General features: G+C 38.5%; 1 protein-coding gene across 7 annotated transcripts in view; it reads right to left on the bottom strand.

Moving 5' to 3' along the window:
• The window catches only part of LOC103473386 (disabled homolog 2-interacting protein), a 183964-nt gene that overhangs the window by 114281 nt on the left and 48781 nt on the right, over nt 1-20902 (bottom strand). For 2 of the 7 annotated variants that reach the window (XM_008423608.2, XM_008423609.2), the window contains exon 1: nt 7108-7784. The exons of the other annotated variants lie outside the window; for them this stretch is intronic. In XM_008423608.2, the coding sequence (XP_008421830.1) occupies nt 7108-7231 (124 nt within the window). In that variant the 5' untranslated portion in view covers nt 7232-7784. Of the gene's footprint in view, nt 1-7107; nt 7785-20902 lie in introns of those variants that run through there. 7 annotated transcript variants of the gene reach the window in all.

Genomic DNA, 20902 nt, shown 5'->3' with positions numbered 1-20902 from the left:
AGTCCAACCAAGACTGTTTGTTTCCTTCCTTTATGTGTTTGGGTGCGAATGCGAGTGAGTCACGGTGATTATCGGTGATGTTTCCACCATGTTCTTCATATCAGCATTAATTCTGTCCGTATTTCCCATCAGCCCAAACATAAACACACTCACACAACACCCAGACGCACTTGACTGAAAGTCTAAACACTCCACCTGACAGAACAAAAGCGCGGTGTAGTAGCACCGATCGCAAGTGTTTCTTGGTAACGACCCATTGAGGATATAATTATGCATAATAACTGTCAGCAGTGATGCATTATTGAGCCGTTACTGGGAAAATCAAATAGTTTTCCCCAAGCTGCAGACAGTTTGTAGAAAAGTATTCGTTTTGTGCCAGTTTAACTTTGAGCGATCGTAGTTGGTGCCCTAACTTGAACTCTCATAAAACAGTCAATATACCCTGAAAGCGTTAGCAACTGCTGTATTGTTTCGCCTCATTGTCTTTCTAATTACTGCTGCGACTACAGCTTTGTCTACCTCAGTTTTTTTTTTCCAACTCCTGTTGTTTTCCTTTGGTGAAGCTCTCAGAGGGATTTGAACAGTTTAAATCTGTTACGCCAACACATAATTCTCTCTGGTTGCTCATAATATGGAGGTACGCATGTTTTGCTAACGGAGGCTGGCAGCCCTCATCTTCTGAGATGTCATAAGTTTAAAACATGTCCAAGTGGCAATGAAAAGCTTTGCAGGAGGAAAAAAATGGCTGTAAATGTTTAACTTATGTTTTAATAGTGTTGTAATCTGCCATAGTTAAACTGGAACCCCTCTACCCCATCCCACCACAACTCAAGTAATCCTCCAAGTTTTCAGTGTGGACATACCACTTTGTATTTCTGTCACTATGATACTTTTGTCCACTGCAGCTATTGAGTCAGTGTACAGTGGTCACCACCTGTTTGTGGTTCAATATTTGCAGATTCACCCATGCGCTAATTTTTCTGTGGAGCGTGACTCGTAGAAAATGCTGCCCACTGGCAAGTTTTTTTCCCCATAGAGCACACCTTAAAATCTTCAAAAGAAAATTCATTTTGGGAAGTTAAACCATTTAGACACAATGCTATTTGACAAGGTTGGTGTTTGTAAAGCGGTCAATACAAGAGCATCCTCTATTTTCCTTAGCACTTATTGGCTGGACCTCCAAGAACGGAAATAAGGTAGACTGTATATCCTAGTAGTAATGCTAAGACGGTTTCCACTGTGCATCAACATACATTAATATTTAGGTATATTTTGTGTGAGCTATTCCAATAGGTAGATATAAGAGTACTTATAGGGGTTTTGTGTATTCATGGATTTTAGCGATTTGTAAGGCACTGTGGCTTCTAACCCATGAGAACACCAGGGGTCTGCCGCATCTAAACTATCCACAAGTGGAAGTGTCAGAATTTACTCCAACTCGATATAGACAAGGCTGAATCATTTTTAAAATCCATTCATCCATCTGTCCATCCATCCACTACTTGACATTTTATGATCCTATTCTCCTATTGTACTCTGTTCTCCCTGTCTTCTATTTCTTACTACGAAGCAAACCCTTCTGTACTTATGTAATTAAACCATTTTTCATGTAGTTTTCATTGTGTAAATTAATAAATGAAATGCAAAAACAAATAACTAACACACCTAACATAATTTCATTTAATGTACATGCATTGTATTTAATTAGTTTGGTCCATTTTGGCGACTCAACACTTATGAAACATGACACATTAGGAGCCAAAATAACCCTAGATGACCTTCTGCTGTAGACACAGGGACATAAAACTACTCCTAATCACAGTTAATTGTGAGTCAATTACTAAATCAAATTATCTGCTATTAACATGGTGAATTTGTAATCAAGCACGGTCAGTATTAAATGTATTAAATGTACCACGATATTCTATTGCATACCTAAAAGAAGTCATGTATGAAATGACGAAAACCATCAAAATACCTGATGGTGAAGCAGAGAAAGGACCTGCATCCATTGAAACTAAAACAATAAAAGGCTTTCAAGCTAGATAAATCAAGACTGGGTTATATTTTCAAAAATGTACCACCCAGACATAGACATGCGCTGGGGAGCAAATTGCTACATAGGATTGCTGTCAGATAAAAAAAAAATACATCAGATAACTCAACAGCGGGTCGACTGGCAGACCTCAAACAGTTCCCAGGTTTTCTGAAGATATTTTGACAACATTCAACTAAAAGTAAAATTTGGGGAAAAAAGGTTAGCTGAGATTGTTGGGAGGGGAAAGAGAAACATGTTTTTTTTCTATAGACTGACAGGTTTGGTCAGGATGTGAACGTCCTGTCAATACCAGACCAATTTAAGAATTTAAAAACAAATCCAGGCCATCTGAAGAGATCGACATTTCTATTATACCTTATGCTTAGTCATAATTCATTACCATTTATACTAAAGGTTCCTCACCTAACAGTTAATACATATCCACATTATGCTGTCATGACATTGTTCCAGTCAAGGTTTAGACCTAATGTTCTGACCCAAACAACAGCGTTAGACCTTGAGTGCAAGATACGGGATCACACTGAACATTTCCCTCCTGCTATTCTCCTGTTTTTGAGATAAGTAGGGTTTTTGCATGTCAATGTCACTGTCCACGGCAAAGTGGAGGAAACAGCTCCCGAGCGGTGTTCAGGGGTGAGCCAAAAGCACACAAGACCTTCCATTCACAGATAACAATGAGCGTGTATGCACATGGTATGAAAACGAAAACACATGAGCTCATGCAATCTGATCTGCGAAACAGGCAGCCAGGCTTTCATAAGAGACTGCAGCAGCTTTCTCAAGATAGAAACACAGAACCGGGCCTATAGAGCATTTCTATATTGTCCTGCTGTGATGAATGTTGGTCTCAGCATTATACAACTTGCTTCAGGCGAACTGAAAACGTCTTTACAGAGGAAAAAATGAAACCTCTAATTTCTTTCCCACACACTTATTTCAACCGGTTAGATAACACATTGAAGTTGGATGGAACTTCATGCTGCAATAGCTGTTGTTTATGATGTACTGCAGCCTTGGAGGAAACCAGATTAGACTGACGTTGAGACAATTCAAAACTCCACACATAGTTAAACATAAGACATAAGCGATGCAGTTATTCACGCAGAAGGAGCACCGGCCGTGCTGAGTTCATAGAATTGAAGATACCTCTTAGAAACCTGACATTTTGGTTTAAAACATCCTCTTTTATTCAGCTAATCTATTTTATTGATCTAATTTTTCCAGATTTCCATTATCTATCGGCCATAATTATCCAAAATACAAGAAATAAAGTCTTGTATGTTTCACCCTATGTGTAGTGAATCTATATCAGGGTTTCCCCCAGTGTATTATAAGCCTGACGGGCCACCAGGCTTTACTTGTACGCCCAGCAGGCTTATCATTGCTTATTTATTTATATATATTTTTATATTTGCATTTTCTTAGACTTTACAGTTGGTGTTCAGATATTAATCTTCCAATCATAAAATAACACATAAATATGAAGTGATATTTTCAAATTTCAATGTTAAACATTCTTTAACTCAATAACACAGCGGGCCGCTGGATGAATGACTGCTGAGCTCCCCAACCACTGGGCTTTTCTGGGGGAAACCTTGTATATATTACATAAATGTCATTTTTCTCAAAGGAATTCACATTCTCAGATACATCTGTGAAAATATTCAATTATTGTTGGGTGTTCCGATTAGGTCTGCACTGGCCTGTGTATTTCAATAGCATTTCAACTAAATGAGATAGAAGCAGCACTCGTTTGGGTTACGTTCACCTATATTTTTTTGTGAACATTCAGACATACGTTTTTAATTTTATCTGGCGTAATATGACATCAATATTAGTTGACGTCGCTTTAAGTTTACAGTATTTCATTTTTTGCATGTTTCTCGGTTACCTCTAAAGTAAATTCAAAACAAATATGCCTATATGTATGACTTGTAAAAGTATGTATCGATGTTAATCTTTGCCAAATTGCATCATATTAGAACAAATTTCAGTGCATTTTGCTGAGATTTATATGAAGACAGACCAACACAGTATAGCAGATTTTTCACAAATGATGTCACTGATGAGACGTTCAAAGAAGTAGCAGACTTTTTATATGAACTTTTTACAGTGCTGTCAAGAATTACTTTAATTCTTTCTTTAATTCTTAATTCTTAAAAGGAAGTCTAGGGAGACAGTAAAATTTTATTACTACAAAAATTTTCCAGTACCACACAAACAAAAAGGACTTTTTTTTTCTTTCTAAAAGAAACTTCTCCTTCATCTGGATACAAGCTGCTCTGCTGTGTGTTACTGTTAACTTGTGCTCACCGTGTTAAAAGCTTTCGTGGAGGGAGCCTGCGCTTTTACCCACAAAGATCAAGGCAAGAGCGTCTCTGTGAGTGTCTTTGTGTCCAGGCTCAAACACGTGTGTGCACGTGTGTGTGCTCTTTAGACCAGTGAATGATAGAGTGGGGAGACTTCAAAGCTCCACTTTGATCAGAGTGAAGACGCTCAGCGCAGGCACCGCCACGTTCTGCTCTCCTCCTCATGACTGGGGCCTGACTTTTCCCGTTTCTGGCTACAGAAGCGCAGCCACAGTTTCACTTTGAAGAAACTGACGAAGCCTTAATGCAAAGAGTCGATTTGATCCACATGCTGGAAGTTTATATCGATTCTTGTTAAGTCTATTTCTCAGGACGGTGTTGAAACAGCTCAGCGTTTTATTTTGTATATGTGACTTCATCTGGTAAAATAAGTTTATGGATTCATAAGCCTGGATAAAAAGGTGTGTGCTTTAAGCGTGATATTTTGCTGATGCTTTTCAGTAATAAAAGAATTTGTTCTTAAGCTGCTATTTTATGTTGAAAGCATCACCTAATATTGGCTCTCTGACATTCAGCTAACAAGATTTGGTTACACAAAAAAAAAAAACTTTTAAATTGTTTGTGAGGAAACATTTTGGGTACTCTGTTAAAATACAACACTTTGAAAGAGTGACAGACAAAATATGACAGATTTGTAAACATTGCGGAAGAATAAAAAAAGTTTGAGACTAGTGAAACTGACTTGTGTAATTCTGCACTGAACAGAGATTCATTAAAACATAGCTGGACAGTCACAAAGCTTTTATTCGATATGGCCAACCACCCAGGGCGGCAGAGCCTGGTGGGTGGAAGGAGCACTCAAGAACTTGTAAAGTAGTATTGCGTCAAGGTATTTTAATTTTCCGAGCCAAATTTTCTTTCAAACATTTTGGATGAACATAAAGATCTGCCAATAGGTAGACCTTTTGCAAATAATTTGGAATAATGTTCTATTAAAAAAAATTTTTTTTTAAATCTACAACTCTACCAATACTGATCCACAAATTGACAAGTGTCTACTGTACTAGCTTTATAGAGCACTGCAAAAAACACAAAATCTTACCAAGTAATTTTGGTCTGGTTTCCTGTGTAAATATCTTACTACACTTGAAATAAGACAAAACTAACTTAAAAGTAACTTTCCAGCAAGATATTATAAGTAAACAATTTCTTAATGTTGAGGAAAAATTACTTGTTCTATTGACAGATAAATGAACTTTTGTCCACTGCAACTATTTTTGCGTTGGAAAATGTCTTGTTATAAGTTAAAAAATCTGCCAATGGCGATAAAACCTTTTCATAAATATTAAGGAATTATTTACTTAAAACAAGCCTCTGCATCTTGCTAAAAAGTTACTTGTAAGTTAGTTTTGTCTCATCTCAAATTTGCTAAGACACTTGCACTAAAAACTAGACAAAAAATACTTGGTAAGATTTTGTGTTTTTGCATTGAGGGGACTGAGACTGATGAGACAAAGGGTTGACTTGTGAACATACACTAATTATATTTGTCAAAACATAAAAAAGAAGCATTTTTATACTTTTTATACTCTGTAAAGCATAATTTATGTTTCATGAAGCATTTCTTTGTGAATAAATCAAGTTGGTTGGTTGACACATTGTCTCATCTTGTCCATTTGAGCTGCGTTTTGCACATCCATCTTTCTTCGGATCTGGATGTATTGGGAAAACTTTAATATTTAGCATCTAAATCTAGTTTTAGTTACTAACTAAAGATTTCCTTTTGAATCAAATCTGAACCTAAACATTCTTTCTCCTCAGAAATGGTCTGTTGGGAGGTTTTGATTTCACAAAACTCAATATTCAGTTTGATCTTAAAGGAAAATTAGTCTGAACTGTTTGTCTTCTGAAAGTTTGCATCGATCCACAGTTGAGAAAAACAAGAAAAAAACATGCAGTTCCGTCTGCATGACTCCCTGATCGGCAAGTTATGGCAGCTAGCCTGGAGGGGGGGAAAAATCAATAGGTTCAATATTCAGAGATACTTCTTTTTCTTATAAAAAAAGTTCAACAAAGCCTTGGGGATAGACTTATCACTATAATGTAGTAGTTCAAATGCAGCCTGCAGCACCGAAAGGCAGAAAAACAGAGCAATGAACAAACAGATTGCCGGAGGAGCCAGACTCAAAAGAGAAGAAGTATTTATATAGAGCAGAAAACTGACTTTTTTTTTTTCCTTTTTGCTGCTGACACCAAAAATACTTGCAGGCAAAGCGCCCAAACAGGGTGGAACTCTGCTAAGCTGAGAGCTGTCAAGAAGCAGTGAGGCAACGTGAGAACATCATCGCTTTGTGAACGGTGACACCAAACTGTTATCTCTCACCAGAGCTCACAGTCAGGCATCTACGACAAAGTGCTGTGGACTTCTAAAAGTAATGACAACAAAAATAAATAAGAAGATGCCCTTTGTACAAAATGTACATTTAAAAAAAAAAAAAAAAGAAAGAAAAAGACAACTGCCTCTATTTAGTTCCATGCCTCTACAGGGTATATTCTCTTTTTATACTCTGACAAACAAACCTAATGTGAATCAGGAACAAACACCAGCCAGGAAAGGTCAAAGCATCTTGTTTTTGGCCAAGCAGCAGCTGTATTTTGTCATATTCCTGAGGCAGCAGCTGTATGCGAGGCTCAAACTGCTCCTCGGTGGCTTTTTAAGCAGCAGCAGTGTTTTATTACCCTTGTTGGCAGACGGCCTGGTGCGGCTGCGGGACCGGCTTCGCTGACGCTGCAGTCGGGATTTGCCCAGGAATCTGTAGTAGTACGAGGGTCTCCCGGATCCCTTCCTGGTGACCCCGGCCATGCTGTCAATCTCGAAACGAAACCAGCTGGGCTGGAAAACAAGTCCTCTTGTTCGTGTTTTTGTTGTTTTGTTGTTTTTTTTTTTTTAATCGGTGTAGATAAAAGCCCAAGCCAAGTTCTTGCGAGTGCAGTCAAACTGAGTTTATCGCAAACTTTTACTTCACGACCCTCTTGCAGAATTTCCCTGTCTACTCAAGAGTCCTCATGGGTCGTGTTGTATGTTGACATCCACTCCGCTGTGAAACGGTTTCCTACTGCCAAAAGAGAACATTTAAAACCCATCAAGCATCCACTGAGACCAGTCCCACGGGCTCTGGGCACTCTCCCCCCTCAGCGTTTCCCACAGTGGGATCCCAAAGGCATATGCTGTCCGGGAATGCTGTGTGAGCTGGTATCCTGAAAGACAGGAAAGCTGCTCCCGTTCCCAGAGCAAGAGTGCTCCGAAGGAATTTTATAGAAAGTCGGACAAGACTAGTCCCTCAGTTTCATTAAGGAGTGAACGGATCCACTTGTTGCAAACTTCTGTACTTCTAAAAGCACATTCCCCCTCACCTCTTGTGACTCTGAGTGTGTGTAACAGGGAGGGGAGGAGAGAGCGTGCTATGTGGCTCAGAACAACAGACGAAACTTTTGGGACATCTGCAAAACGCGCAAAAGATAAGGGCTTATCTGGAACGGAGTTGCCGTGACTGGCTCCAGATGCCGGCACGTCGTCGTTTTCTCCAACAGCCAAACTGACCAATAACAGGCTCACGGGTGGAAGAAATCGTCCGGTGCAGCGTACAAGACGGATTCTTAAGAGGAATCACCACACCCTACTTTAAGTGACTCCTAATCCAGTCTGAAGTTCGACTCCTGATTTTAGATTCTGTCCATTTTAGTTTGCCTCCCCGGGCAAGAAAGGAAGAATGGGAGTGACCGCCTTCTCGCAGCACATGTAAATACATTGTAAAGAGCGTCCCACAGCCAATCACAGCGGGGTCTGAGGAAGGCAGAGCATAGTCCAACAAGGGAAAAACAATGTGCATCAAAGGCTGAGAGGTGTTCGTCTTATCAGGCTTTCAATCTGAGTCCTTATGAATTATAGTTGTTTTTGAGACTACATTTCCACTTTTCTCACTTTTTCTACCTTAAATTTTCAACGGAAAAGCAAAAGGGACTCAACTCTACAGGCTGATCTTTTAGAAACAAGCTGAAGATGCAAATTTTAGAGAGAAAAAGAGAGAGATCTTTGGCAGCAGACCATCCACTCAAGTCCAAAGAGGAACAGAACATCAGACTATCATTTAAAGTCGTCATGTCACGTTTTCAGGGTTTAAAGTTCATATTCTGAAGGAAGAAAGGAACTGAGTTACATTGTTGTGTTGACGAGATTGACCAACATTGTCCTCTCAAGCGGTTGGCTGATAATAGCGCATTAAAAAAAGCATGTAAACGTGGACAAAATTGTTGGTGCTCCTCGGTTAATGACCGAAAAGCCCACTGAAATAACTTGAAATAAAACCTTACTTAAAGTTAACCAATGAAAATCACACATTGAAGAGAATGATTTTAAAAAAACAACAACTTATGGAACAGACCTGGACAAAAACTATCGATAATAATTTGACCTCACGGATATGTTGAACTCAATTAGCATTGCAGGTGTCTTCAAGGATGCATACAGTCAATCTGCCTATTTAAAAGGTTACGAGTAGTCACTGTGTTGTTTTGGTGACATGGTACCACAATGGACATGGACCACAGGAAGTTAAAGAGAGAGTTGTCCCTCAAGATTAGAAAGAAAACTATAGACAAGCATGTAAATGGTAAAGGCTGCAAAACGGTCTCCAGGCAACTTGATTCTCCTGTGACTACATCTGCACTACATGGAAAAACAAGTTGAAATTAAACCTTTGTAATCAACATTTGCACAGTTCCTACCATGCATATATCTGCTGATTGTACCTAATCAAAAAGTCTCCCTCTCCTCTGCTCCCATCGACATTAGATTTCCTTCCTTCCGTGGCTGCTCAATTGTTCATCGCGACGCTTGTTGCTACTGCGCGCAGAGGGAACCATAACACCGCCTTCTGTGCAGAGTTTCTGTCATTACCTCAGCCCATAAACCTCCAGCGACATAACACAGTAGTGTGTCTGTGAGTCTCTGACGGAGGCTGGGCTCTTTGCCTCAGCGTCCACCAAGAGCAGTCAGAATGTCCATTAAGAGTTATGTATCAGCAAAATTTGCCTCTAGAGCCTCGTGTAGAGAAGCAAACGAAATATGAAACATTTTGTGCATCAACTTTCTGCCGCTTGGGTTATAAGACACCCACAAGATATGCTTCTATTGTTCTTTTTGTGGGGAGGGGAAAAAAGACCAGAAAAGCAAAGTCACATAAATACAAATGAGGTTAAGAATTGATCTCAAAAGGCATATTGGAATGTTGTCAGCTGACAACAAACTAGATATGCACGGTTTTTCAAAATTGTACCAAAGTCTGTTAAAAGTCTAGGAATTTAAGAAATAAAAATTGACGTGATTTTTTTTTACAGGTTAATAGTGGCATTTCTCATTTATAATTTTTCTGAAAACAAACACATCTTTGAGAAGGAAAACGTTATTACACCACATAAATCCATTTCGGTATTCAGCCTTGTGAGCACATCTGCTGTCAGCGATAGTGAATCTGTTAAACATGAAAAAAGCTAAGCTGTCATAGGTGACTTCTCATCAGAGCGGACAGAAGTCACTTGTGGGATACCCCAAGGTTCAGTCCTTGGGTCTGAACCTTGGGTCCCTCTTATCTACCATAACTATGCAAATAATACACAGATTTGCATTATAATGTCAACAGGTGACCACAAATTCATCCAAGTACTGAGCTGCTTAGTACAAATCAATGTATAAACTGTAACTTTTTTCAGCTGAACAGAAAAAAACAGAAGTTATTATCTTTGGACCTAAATAGGAGCAATCAAGACTCAGCACACCGCTTCAACTATTACAGACAATAAACAACCAATCAGGCCCAAAATCTGGGAGTAGTGATGGACTCAGACCTGAACCTTCAAACACACATATGAAGACAAATACACACATAAAGACAAATACAAAGTTGGCCTTCTATTAACTGAAGACTATTTCCAGAGTTAAACAAGAGCTAGAGAAACCCTCCCATGCATTTATCTTTAGCCGCATTGATTACTGGAAGAGTCTTCGCAGCTCTGCCTAAAAATGGTTATCAAACATTTGAAGCTGACCAGAATGCTGATGCTCACGTTCTCGCTAAAACCAAGAAAAAAGAGCACATCATCCCAGTTCTAAGGTTCTTATATTGGCTCCATGTACCTCAATGAATAGATTTTTAAAATACCTGTTTTATAATTCACTGAATGGCTCAGCACCTAAATACATTAAGATCTCTTGTAGTCCGTCAGTTGTTTATCAACCTTTACCGCCGTTTTTATTTTCACAGTCACATCTCTGCTCTATGGAGGTAGACACGTTTCAAAACATCCGCGCTTGTATCCTCCGCCATTATCTCTGTTTGCACCGGTATGTCCGTGTGACCTGCTACTACCATAGACATAATATAAGAGTAGACCCCGCATTGGAAATACGGCGGCCATCTTGGAGCGGTACTCCCTCCTACTTTGCTCAACCAAAACAGCAGAAGATGCCTCAGCACTGAGGKATATTGTTGTTCGGATCGATGGACTATTGATGTGAGGGCTCCACAGACAACATTTCACAAGTAAGATGGACATATTATTGTGTATATTCTGTGACTGGAATATTACTTTACTGTATTTATGTCCACCGGYGAGATACCAGCTAATATTAGCTACAGTGCTTTGTGTAATACGGGGTTCAGCTATGAAGGATAACTGAGATTCCGTAAATCTAAAAAAATTATTATTCTCTAACACTGACTTAGATTATCTAACACAGGAGCCAGCATTACAAATGAAACAATGTAACATATATTATAAAACTTATATCACGTGTTATAACATTCACCATCAAAGTTTACACAGGTGGTAAAGACTATTATTTATATGTAATTCTCTCACTCTGTCAAAAGTAAAATACATCCCAAATCTTCCGTTTTTGTTTTGAAGTTTTCGTAAAGACACAATGTGAGGAAGAAGAGGGAGATATCTTTAAAGAGAGACGGATTCACTGCAACACGGATGAATCTCACATTGGATTTTGGACTCAATCTCAGCTGCTGAATCTCTGAAGCTAGAACTCGTCGGCTGAAAAACATATACATATATCTATATATATGTATGTATACACATACATATAAACATGTATCCAATATATATTATTCAGTATTAATCATTATTTATTTGTGTCATTATTAATCATTATTTATTTGTGTTTGTATATTTATATAAATATGCATTGATATTACTAAATAATTTATTAAATGAATTATGAACACTGTCTATTAAAAGGCTATAACTCTTCTTTACAAAAGAACCTTTCAAGTCACTAGTGTTTTTTTTTTTTTGGAAAGACATAGTCCAAGTCCAGGACTCAGTCAGGATATGCAAAACAAAGTATTAGTTTAAAGGTTTTCATCAATCAGGTTTATGCACCTTTTAAATTCTAGTATCAGGAAAAAGTGTTTGTTTTTCAGTTGAACTGCACAAGGTACAAATCAGTGGAGGTGGAAAAAGCTTAAAGATGACTGATTATAATTTTTTAAAGTTTCCTTTACCTGAAATTTCACGAGAAGTTTGTACAATGAGAATGATTGTAGCTGATTTTAATGAAATGACCGGTCTGCATTTTCCCAACTATTTGCATGTCGGCCTCTGTGGAAATTTCTACCTACAATGGGTTTCTGTTAGGCTGAGAGCTTACTGACAGCCAGAGCAGAGTGTCAGGGTCACGAATAGTTTGCGCGCTGATACCGTACTGCTGGTGGCTTGAAAACAAAAGGTGCTAGTTAGCGAGGAAAGGAACGAGGAAATAAAGGTAGAGTTGACCGCAGTCCAGGCTAGCTAAAACTTAAAACTTATGCTAGTTTAAGATGCAAAACCGTTTGTAGTCATTTCCTAAAATGTAGATAATTAAACACTTTCCTAATGAGAACTTGGACAAGCAAGAACAAAATATTCCTGTGTCTTTGTATATTGGGAATAATATTGTCTATATTGTCAGACAGTAAGAATAGCATGACAGCCTCTAAAAACTCACCAGTTTATTCAAGCACGTGATTGCTTTAATGCTTTAATGCGAACACAGCAGGAATACTAAAATGTAACATAAACATGAAAACTGCCCAAAAGTAACAGAGTTAGAGTTGAGGATGAAGGATGTACTTCCTCTTGACTCATTTTCACTACCGCTGATAGTAGAAGAGTAAAGTTTAAAATGACTGTTTCAGCCGAGAGGTTCAGCTGAAAAGGCAGTGCACGCATTGTGAGCGCAAAATGTGAGCCAACTCGCTTGATGCTGAGACTGAGACGTAAAAAGGTGAGTTAAGAAGTTCAGCATTGTGCCCAGACAGTCTCTCACCCCTGAGAAAACAAGGCCACCTTTCACCTTCTTGAGACCTGCGTTCTACACTGACTGCAGGGGCTGCACTCCCCCTTCCCTGCAGTTTCTTATTTGGTTTTATAAAGTAAAAGTTGAGAGACTTTCAAGACAGCTTAAACATGCACACACAAAAAAATGGCCTAGAAAATAATGCAGTTACTTGTGACTTACGTAAACCATAAAAGTTGACTGTTGTTTTTCACACGGGTAATAAATAAATACAGACTATCAAGAGTCCAACAAATTGCTCAAAATTATAGGGTGACTCATGAACGGGTAGATGGGGGCAAATCCAGTTTAAGAGCAGCAGCAGCAGTGATTGAAAATATTTGTGGAACTAAATGCAGCATTAAAACTCAAATTTGAATAAATAGCAGATAAAGAAAACTATGAGCAATGTCACGAGCAAAAGCGGGAATCTCAGCAGTGACTCTGTGAGAAAATCTGCTGTTAAAGACAATGAAGACCAAGTTGTAAACAATCACTTTATGTTTTCAACCCGCTTATTTATTTATTTTTCTTCTTCTTCTATTTGGAGTTTAACTGATCCAACCGCAGCATAATCAAGGGCTTATGTTGCTCAGTGAAGTCCAAGTGATGTGGTTTTGCCCTGACAAAATTATAGATGTGGAGTCCTTAAATGAATCCCCTGACCATAAACGGCAATCATCTTGTAGTTCTGCCAGCATTTAGTAGATCTCAGTAGATCCGCTCTATCAGATACGCTTTTGTTCTGCAAGAAGGTATGAAGACATAACTGTCCTAATCAGCACAGGCCATTAAAAAGCACTAAAACCAGAACATTAGGGGCCGTCGTGGAGCCGACGGACGTATCGCAACACGTGAGACAGAAATGACTCGGCTGAAGTCGCAAAATAGATCATTTTGAGTAAGTAAACAAAAGAGATTTTTGAGGAGACCTGAGAGAAATCTCGAATAAAAACAAAATGTTTTACCTTTGGAGCAGAACCGAGGAGAGAAGGGTGAAATCCACATGGCGGCAAACAAAAAAGAAGGAGAAAAAGGCACATATTAGACCAGCTGGTATAGTGTCCCTATTTACCTTCATTCATTATGAATGTTTGCCTGTAAGCCTTTCATGAAAGACTGTTGTACTTAGGGCACATTTAGTCTATGAAGCAAGTGGACTGCACTGTGAAATGAAACAAAACCAAAAACCAAAATCTCCTTTAACTCTGCATGTTTAGACACAGCTCTAATGAGATGACACAGGGCGGTTGTATTGTAATACCGTTTTAGTTTTGCCTTTGTTTCACTGGCAAATATTTCCACATGATGGGTGTACAATAGACTCCGAGGCAAATGGTTGAATCCCAACATTGAACTACAGTAACCTAGAACTTTTTCTAAGTTGTTGACAGTCGTAGACGCACAACTGAGTGAAAGCAGAGCCTGGCTCCTGTTTCAGAGCAAACAAAAGCACAAAGAGAGTCACATTGATTTCTAACACAGCTGACACTATTGTCTTTTTTTTTTCGTATTTTATTTTTCCTACAGGTTAGCAGTCACACAGAATTGCATCTGAAGTGTAGACCAGAGCAGCAGAGTCACATTGATCCAACCTTTTCAAGACATGAGGGGTTGGTTTTCTGGAAAATTCTCATTCAGGGCTTGAGTTTGAACATACAAGTTCAGTTAATGTGTGTGTACAGCAGTAGGCGGACTGTCGAGATGTTTTTTCTTTCTTTCTTTCTGCCCCTCCTCATCGGACACTTGATTTATGCAGCAAACAAAAATGTTAATAGAGCTGTGAGTCAGCTTTATTCCAGCACAGATCATTTTCTGAATGAAGAGCTGAGTACACACAGTGGACATGGTGAACTTAATAGAAGTCGTTGCCAAAGTTTTTTGTTTTTTTGTTTTTTTTGTTGTCATTTCCCGTTGCCACCTAAATGACTGCCACCATAATCAGTGACTCCAGTAAATTAATGGGACAGCCACAGGTCCTTTTGTCTTAGCTACTCTTCGGAATCGGAAAAACAAGAGAACTAAACATTCAAGATAGACCGATGTAAAATAATAAAGACAATAGCTTCTCATCTAAACTTACCAGATTTATTGTCAGGACAGTAATTAAAAAGTTTCTAATATCTAAAACTATAACAAACCAGGATGGCCAGGGAACTAAGCGGATTTTGTTACCATAAACTTTGAGCAGAATAATGTAAACAAAACAAAAAAAGTCTCCAAAGATAACTATCAAAGTATTAGACAATCCGTAGAGTAACAGGGTCTTTTGGAGCAAGCGCTTCATGTCCTACAATCACGTGCAAATTTGTAGAGCTGGTTGGACTCTAGCTAGAAATATTCTGGCTTGTCACATTGGATAATTAAGTGGAAAAGCACCTCAGGTACATTTGGTGATTCTGTCTCCCTGCGCTCTTATAAGACCCTGGAAACTTGGTTTCAGCGCATGGCATGATGAGCTTTTAAAATGCAGGAACTGATCAGATGTACTCCGCCATGACACAGAAAATTGGCCATCTCTTTGTCTATGAGAAGGAAAATGATTGCAAACGTATCCAGTCAACATTAAAAAGGCTGAATGCTTTATGCAGGGGTAAGCTCTGTTCTAGGCAGGAACGGAAAAGGATTCTTTATGAAATGTTACAGGAGACAAAATGTGTTTAAATGTCCCCACATTTTTCTAATGGAAGCTTAAATGCCAAATCAGGGCCGTGCCAACACTGCCCCCTTGTGGTAAACACATAGCTGTACAATCCATCCTACATTAGGTTTTCCACAACAATTGAGAACCATTTGAGACTAAACTGCTGCAACATTTTCTTTCTCCCAAACAAATAATCCATGAAGTGAAATAAAGCTAGTTTATATAAAAATACACAATTCCACATAGTTTACATTAACTCAGAACATATTATGTGAAATAATATCCTTCTAATATCCCAGTATTTGTACAACTAAAATCTTAAATCTTCCAGTTTTTGCTCTTGAAAAATAATCCAAAAGCAGATAAATAGTGTTTTAAACTGTCACATCTAAATAGAGAACGTTGGCACTGGCTGTAGAATGACTTTTACACATGCAGCGTCAAAATGTTGTGGAAATGTGCAAACATGTTCAAAGTTTACAGGTGTTTTTTCTAGTTTTCAACATCAAACTGAACCCAGCTAATCATAAGTCAATAAAACGTTATTCACCTCTAAGATCAGATTGGTTGAATCGTGTAATCGTGTAAACATAGAAATAAAAAAATAAAGCTCAAAACAACTAACTAGAAACTTGTGCCTTCAGCCAAATTGCTGCCATCTATCCCTGCTGCGTCGCCTTCATCCTCTAATTCATGCGTCGGACACCCACTCGGCCCCTCCCCTGACTAAAGGCCAAATTGCAGAATGTCCTGTCCCGAGCAGAGCTCATTATTCAAGGCTGGAGACAAAATGAGAACAGAGGAGTCAGTGTGACAGCGTTGGCAGGAGACAAACAGACACTTCAATTGGAGGACGCGGGAGAGGAGTGGGGGCAAAACTTCTTTCTTCTGCGTCTAAAGGAATAAGGAAGACAAACAAGGAGGAAAGGAGCAAGCGGGAAAGATGAGAGACATGGCGCTAATAAAGCAAACACATGAGAAGAGCAAGAGAGATGTCTGACGGGGGGTGTTTTTTATCGAAGTGCGATGATGAATCAAAATGTTCTAGAAAACTGCATACAGTCCTGTTTTAGGGAAAAACACGATGGTAGGTTTTCACAATAAACTTGAGTTTACAAAATAGATTTTAATTGATGATGTTTCAAAGCATGTCAAATGTCATCTCTCACCAAAATCCTTGCCTATAGATGTATAGATTCTGTTGTGATCTGGCTCTCAGTCAAAAATCCAAGCAAGACGAGTTTCAGACTAAATCTCACAAATTAAAAGAGGTGTGTATACCAATACCCCTTGATTTATTTAGTTTTTTGTTAGTTTTTTCATGATGCAACCATAAAATTTGATGCCTTTTGTCGGGACTTTTATGTAATAAGTAGCACATACCGGTGAAAAATATGTATCAAAAATACATAGTTTTAAAAATGGTTCAAAATCAGATCTGAAAAGTGTGGCAGAAATGTTTATTCATCAGACCGAAATCAAATTCTGACTTTGATTTAGGTCTGAACTTTGACTGGGTCATTGCAGCACATTAACGTGCTGTCATCTAAATCATTTGTCTTAATTAAAAAATAAAATAAAATAAAATAAAAAAGATTTAAAAAACATCTGTAAATTTTACATAATAAAATTTTATTATGTAAAATGTTTGTTTCTTTCAAATGCTGCTCAGATGACTGGAACGAGCCACACACAAAAAAATTACTTTATTAAGCAGCAGGTTATTTTCCGACACTCAAACGTGCAGCACTAAGTAAAATCACGCTCCTGTTAGAGCCCCGCCGCTCTCAGTGTTGTAAGATCAAGTTACCATGACGACTGTGCTCTGCCGAGTTGCTGGGCATGCTCATCGCTGCTTGAGGCTATATTTAGCAGCGTGGCTGTAATGAAATGTAATTGAATAATGTTAATGTGATGTGGAAAACTTAACTTATTTATGACTCCAAGTTTTAAAGGTCATCACACACTCCGTCACATCACTAGTGTCGCCCTCAGATTCAGAAGAGTTTCTTTTTTTCTTCTTAAAAATCACACGTTTTCTTGACAGAAGAAAATTAATCAGTTTGCAATATTGTGAGGAAAGCGACGTTTAAAGAGTCAGTTTCCCTCAAAAGGTTCAGAGCTTAAAATAACGTCGCCTAGTTTCCCTCGTACCTGTTGATCTACCAATCAACACGTCTGATCAGCTCCACGGCAACAATCTACAGCTGGATCTATGCAGCGCCAACACACACACAGAGACAGAGCAAACATGCACTGCAAGGCCATGTGCTCAGCGTGTCATAGGGACAAAATCAGGATTACAATTTGAAAGACCCACATCTGCTTACGCAGAGAAATCACCTCCGAGAAAACAAAAATGAATAGTCGGTTGTTCAACTGACAGGAAAATGTGCAAAACAAAACAACAAATAACTGCAGGGAACCGTCGATATTCCACAACACGCAAAGAAAACAATCACATCGTTATATTTTAAGAAAGTTTACACCATGCAGTGACTTTGTGAGTATCCATTTGATTTCTTTATTAAAGATGTGGAAGAAATGAGATGCAAAAAGAAAAAAAGAAAGATGTTTTGCTGCAATGAAAATCTTTTGAGTCACACACAAGTTTTCCTCCATTAGCTTAGCATTAGCTTGCATTCAACTCCATCAATCTCCCCAGCAAATCTAATGAGTATGACTTGTGTTTAGAACATAGAAATAACTAACACAGTTCAAAGTGTATGAATATTTTTCAAGGCACTTTGACAATCTGAACAAGTTTTTTTTTTATTTTTTATGAGTGCACATGACATTCTTGGCTGTAAACTGGGCACAAACAAGACAGACTCTATGGAAAGATGTGATCTGAACTGTCTTTTCAGCATGATGCAGTGGGAAAATGTCCTTTTTCTTCTACAATCCCAAAGGTGCGGTGTGCATATACAGCTGCGCTGTTGCCCTTAGGGACAGCACAGGATGCGGCAGAAGAATTAGCATACACCTCCCTGTGGGAATAAAAGCAGCTGGGGATGACTGTGGCAGGCCGATTTATCATACACTAACACCCATGATACTCACAGCAGATAGTTATAATCTATGAACATTTTGGATATCAACTATTAACTTTGAAAAAGAGGTGGACATAATTTATCACATCTGCAAGATGCAAGAATCTCTTTGTCAAAACCGCTTTGCAGAAAAGCACAATATTTATTTTACGGTAGATATATGAAGAATCTGCTGAAATGCGACAAGAGCACGAAACGCCTGAAGGGTAACAGTGATTTTATTTATTTTTTGTAGAAAACGACATCAATCTGAAATAACATTTATGAAATTATAGGTATGTACTTTTAACCTAGACAAATGTCAATACTGATAAGTTTTTTTTTCTAATGCCAATTGTGTCAATCTCAAAATGTTCAAAAGTTAGAACACTCTTGACACGGTACACTGAATTCCTGTGTAATTAGTGTCATTTTGGTCAGGCAGATTTCTTTTATCGGTAGAAAAAAGTAGAGAGAAGCTGTCAACCAATCAGCCTGAGTTTAGTTTTGCTAGAAACGTCTCCCTGTTGAAAGTGAAATTTTCCTCTTTTCCGTTTCCCACCGCGCCAAAAAAAAAAAAGGTCAGGAGAGAAGAAATTAAAGGAAATGCTTTGACATAATATTTACTTGAACAGACATCTTTGGGGCATTGGTAATGTATTATGCACTGAATATGAATTGACTGAATAACAATAAGGTTGTACTGGCATTAAAATCAGAACTTGACAGCGCTAGATTGAGTATAGATTGGACCTATAGAAATCAAAGCGGTTGAATCTGGGTTGGTTTTTCTTCTTCTTCTTTTTAAACCTCGTGGGATGACCTTCGTTGTAACGTTGTGCTCTGTAAATAAAAAGAAGCCCTCCCTGAACTGAACAGCACTGAAAAGGTAGTGGAGTAGGTTAATTATGTGCCAAAACAGCCTGCCGTAGTTCAATCCGAAGGAAACTTGGCAAAGACAGGGAGGTCACTGCGGCAAACCCAAAATAAACTCAGAAGTTTGAGAACTGCCCTGAGATTTACTCGTCTAAACGGGCAAACACGGTTAACTAACTCTGAGTTCAATCAAATCTGCTTAATTATTGTGCACAAATTGTTTCTCGTAACGCATCTGTAATTATCCCCGCTCTGCGAGGACATCCTGGAACTATTTCAGAAAAGATTAGAGGACAAAGGGAGGCAGGAAGCTGGTTTGTAGGTAACAGAACGTATCATTAGAGAAGTGAGGATGTTTTGCCTCAATTATCCTCCTCTTGGTTCCTTCTTTAGTTGTTTTACTGATGCTCTTTATATGTATACCTCCTTTCTATTCTTAGCAGTCAACACCCCCCCTCACACCCCCACCTCCAATGACTCAAGTTCACGTTTGACCCCCGCAGCAAGACGAAAACTGCGGTCCATTATTTACATTGGAATTTACGGAATTCAGTCACAGCTCATGTGCAAGGATTGTTTCTCTCCTTTCAGTCACAGAGACGCCATTGTCACGTAAACAATAGGTCTAAACTGTTAAAGGACCATGTGAAACGTAAGTGGGCTGCAGAGTGAGCTCACACAGAGGAGAGCAGGAACTTGGATGCAACAGATCCGAGAGTTTGGCTGAAATGGAAGGCTACTGATAATCGCTGTGACTGGATTTTTTTTTTTTTTTTTTTAGAAAACTTGGCTTTTCTGGTTCATATGACATGCAGCAGAGTGAAGTAGTGAATGAGATATTTTGATACAACGTTCAAGGTAAAGAAAATTAAGCATATTTTTTATGCTCCATAGCTGGACACTAAATGATTGCATCAGTCAATAAAACCAACAATGAACAAAACATATTCATGTTGTGTATCAGAAAGATTTGGCAAGATAGATTAACTAGTCAATTCTATATTGAGAACTTGGAAAGCTAGTGCTCACTTTAGCTTTGTTAGCAGGTACCGGTTAGCTAGGGGTTGTGGAGCACAGTGACCTGTGAACAGCTGAAGTTCCCAAATACTTCAGACATCCTCCAAAACCATTAATCACTCCCTATTTTAAATCTTCCAACACCAAGCATACCTTAATATGCATCAATACACAAAGTGGAAAACATCCTGCCACTATAGAAGCTAACATCCATGGTTGCTAGCTTTTCTCTGAGCCAATCAGCGCCAAGGAAAATGAATGGCACTGCTAAGTTTTATATTATTTTGCCAGTCAGTAATATATGAAGTGGCATTGTGGCAAGGCATTTCACCTTTCCAAGTTGTGTTTTATTTTGAATAACTCAAATATGTTCTGCGAAAATTAAATTGGAGATACGGTGGAGAATTTATCCGATCTCCATGCTAAGTTCTTGAAATAAGAGGTTGAAAAAGAGTCATTAAGTTGAATTCATGAATTCCATTTATTAATACCAAAATACAGCTGGTCCATTTCTCACGCTACCTTTAGGAGTTAGCAAGACAAAATGGCATCCAAGAAGAGTTTGTGATCTGCTTTGTT

Source organism: Poecilia reticulata, linkage group LG12, assembly GCF_000633615.1.
Source record: "Poecilia reticulata strain Guanapo linkage group LG12, Guppy_female_1.0+MT, whole genome shotgun sequence".
Taxonomy (NCBI): domain Eukaryota; kingdom Metazoa; phylum Chordata; class Actinopteri; order Cyprinodontiformes; family Poeciliidae; genus Poecilia; species Poecilia reticulata.
Note: the sequence above shows the minus strand (reverse complement) of the source record. Positions and strands in the feature narration are given on the sequence as shown.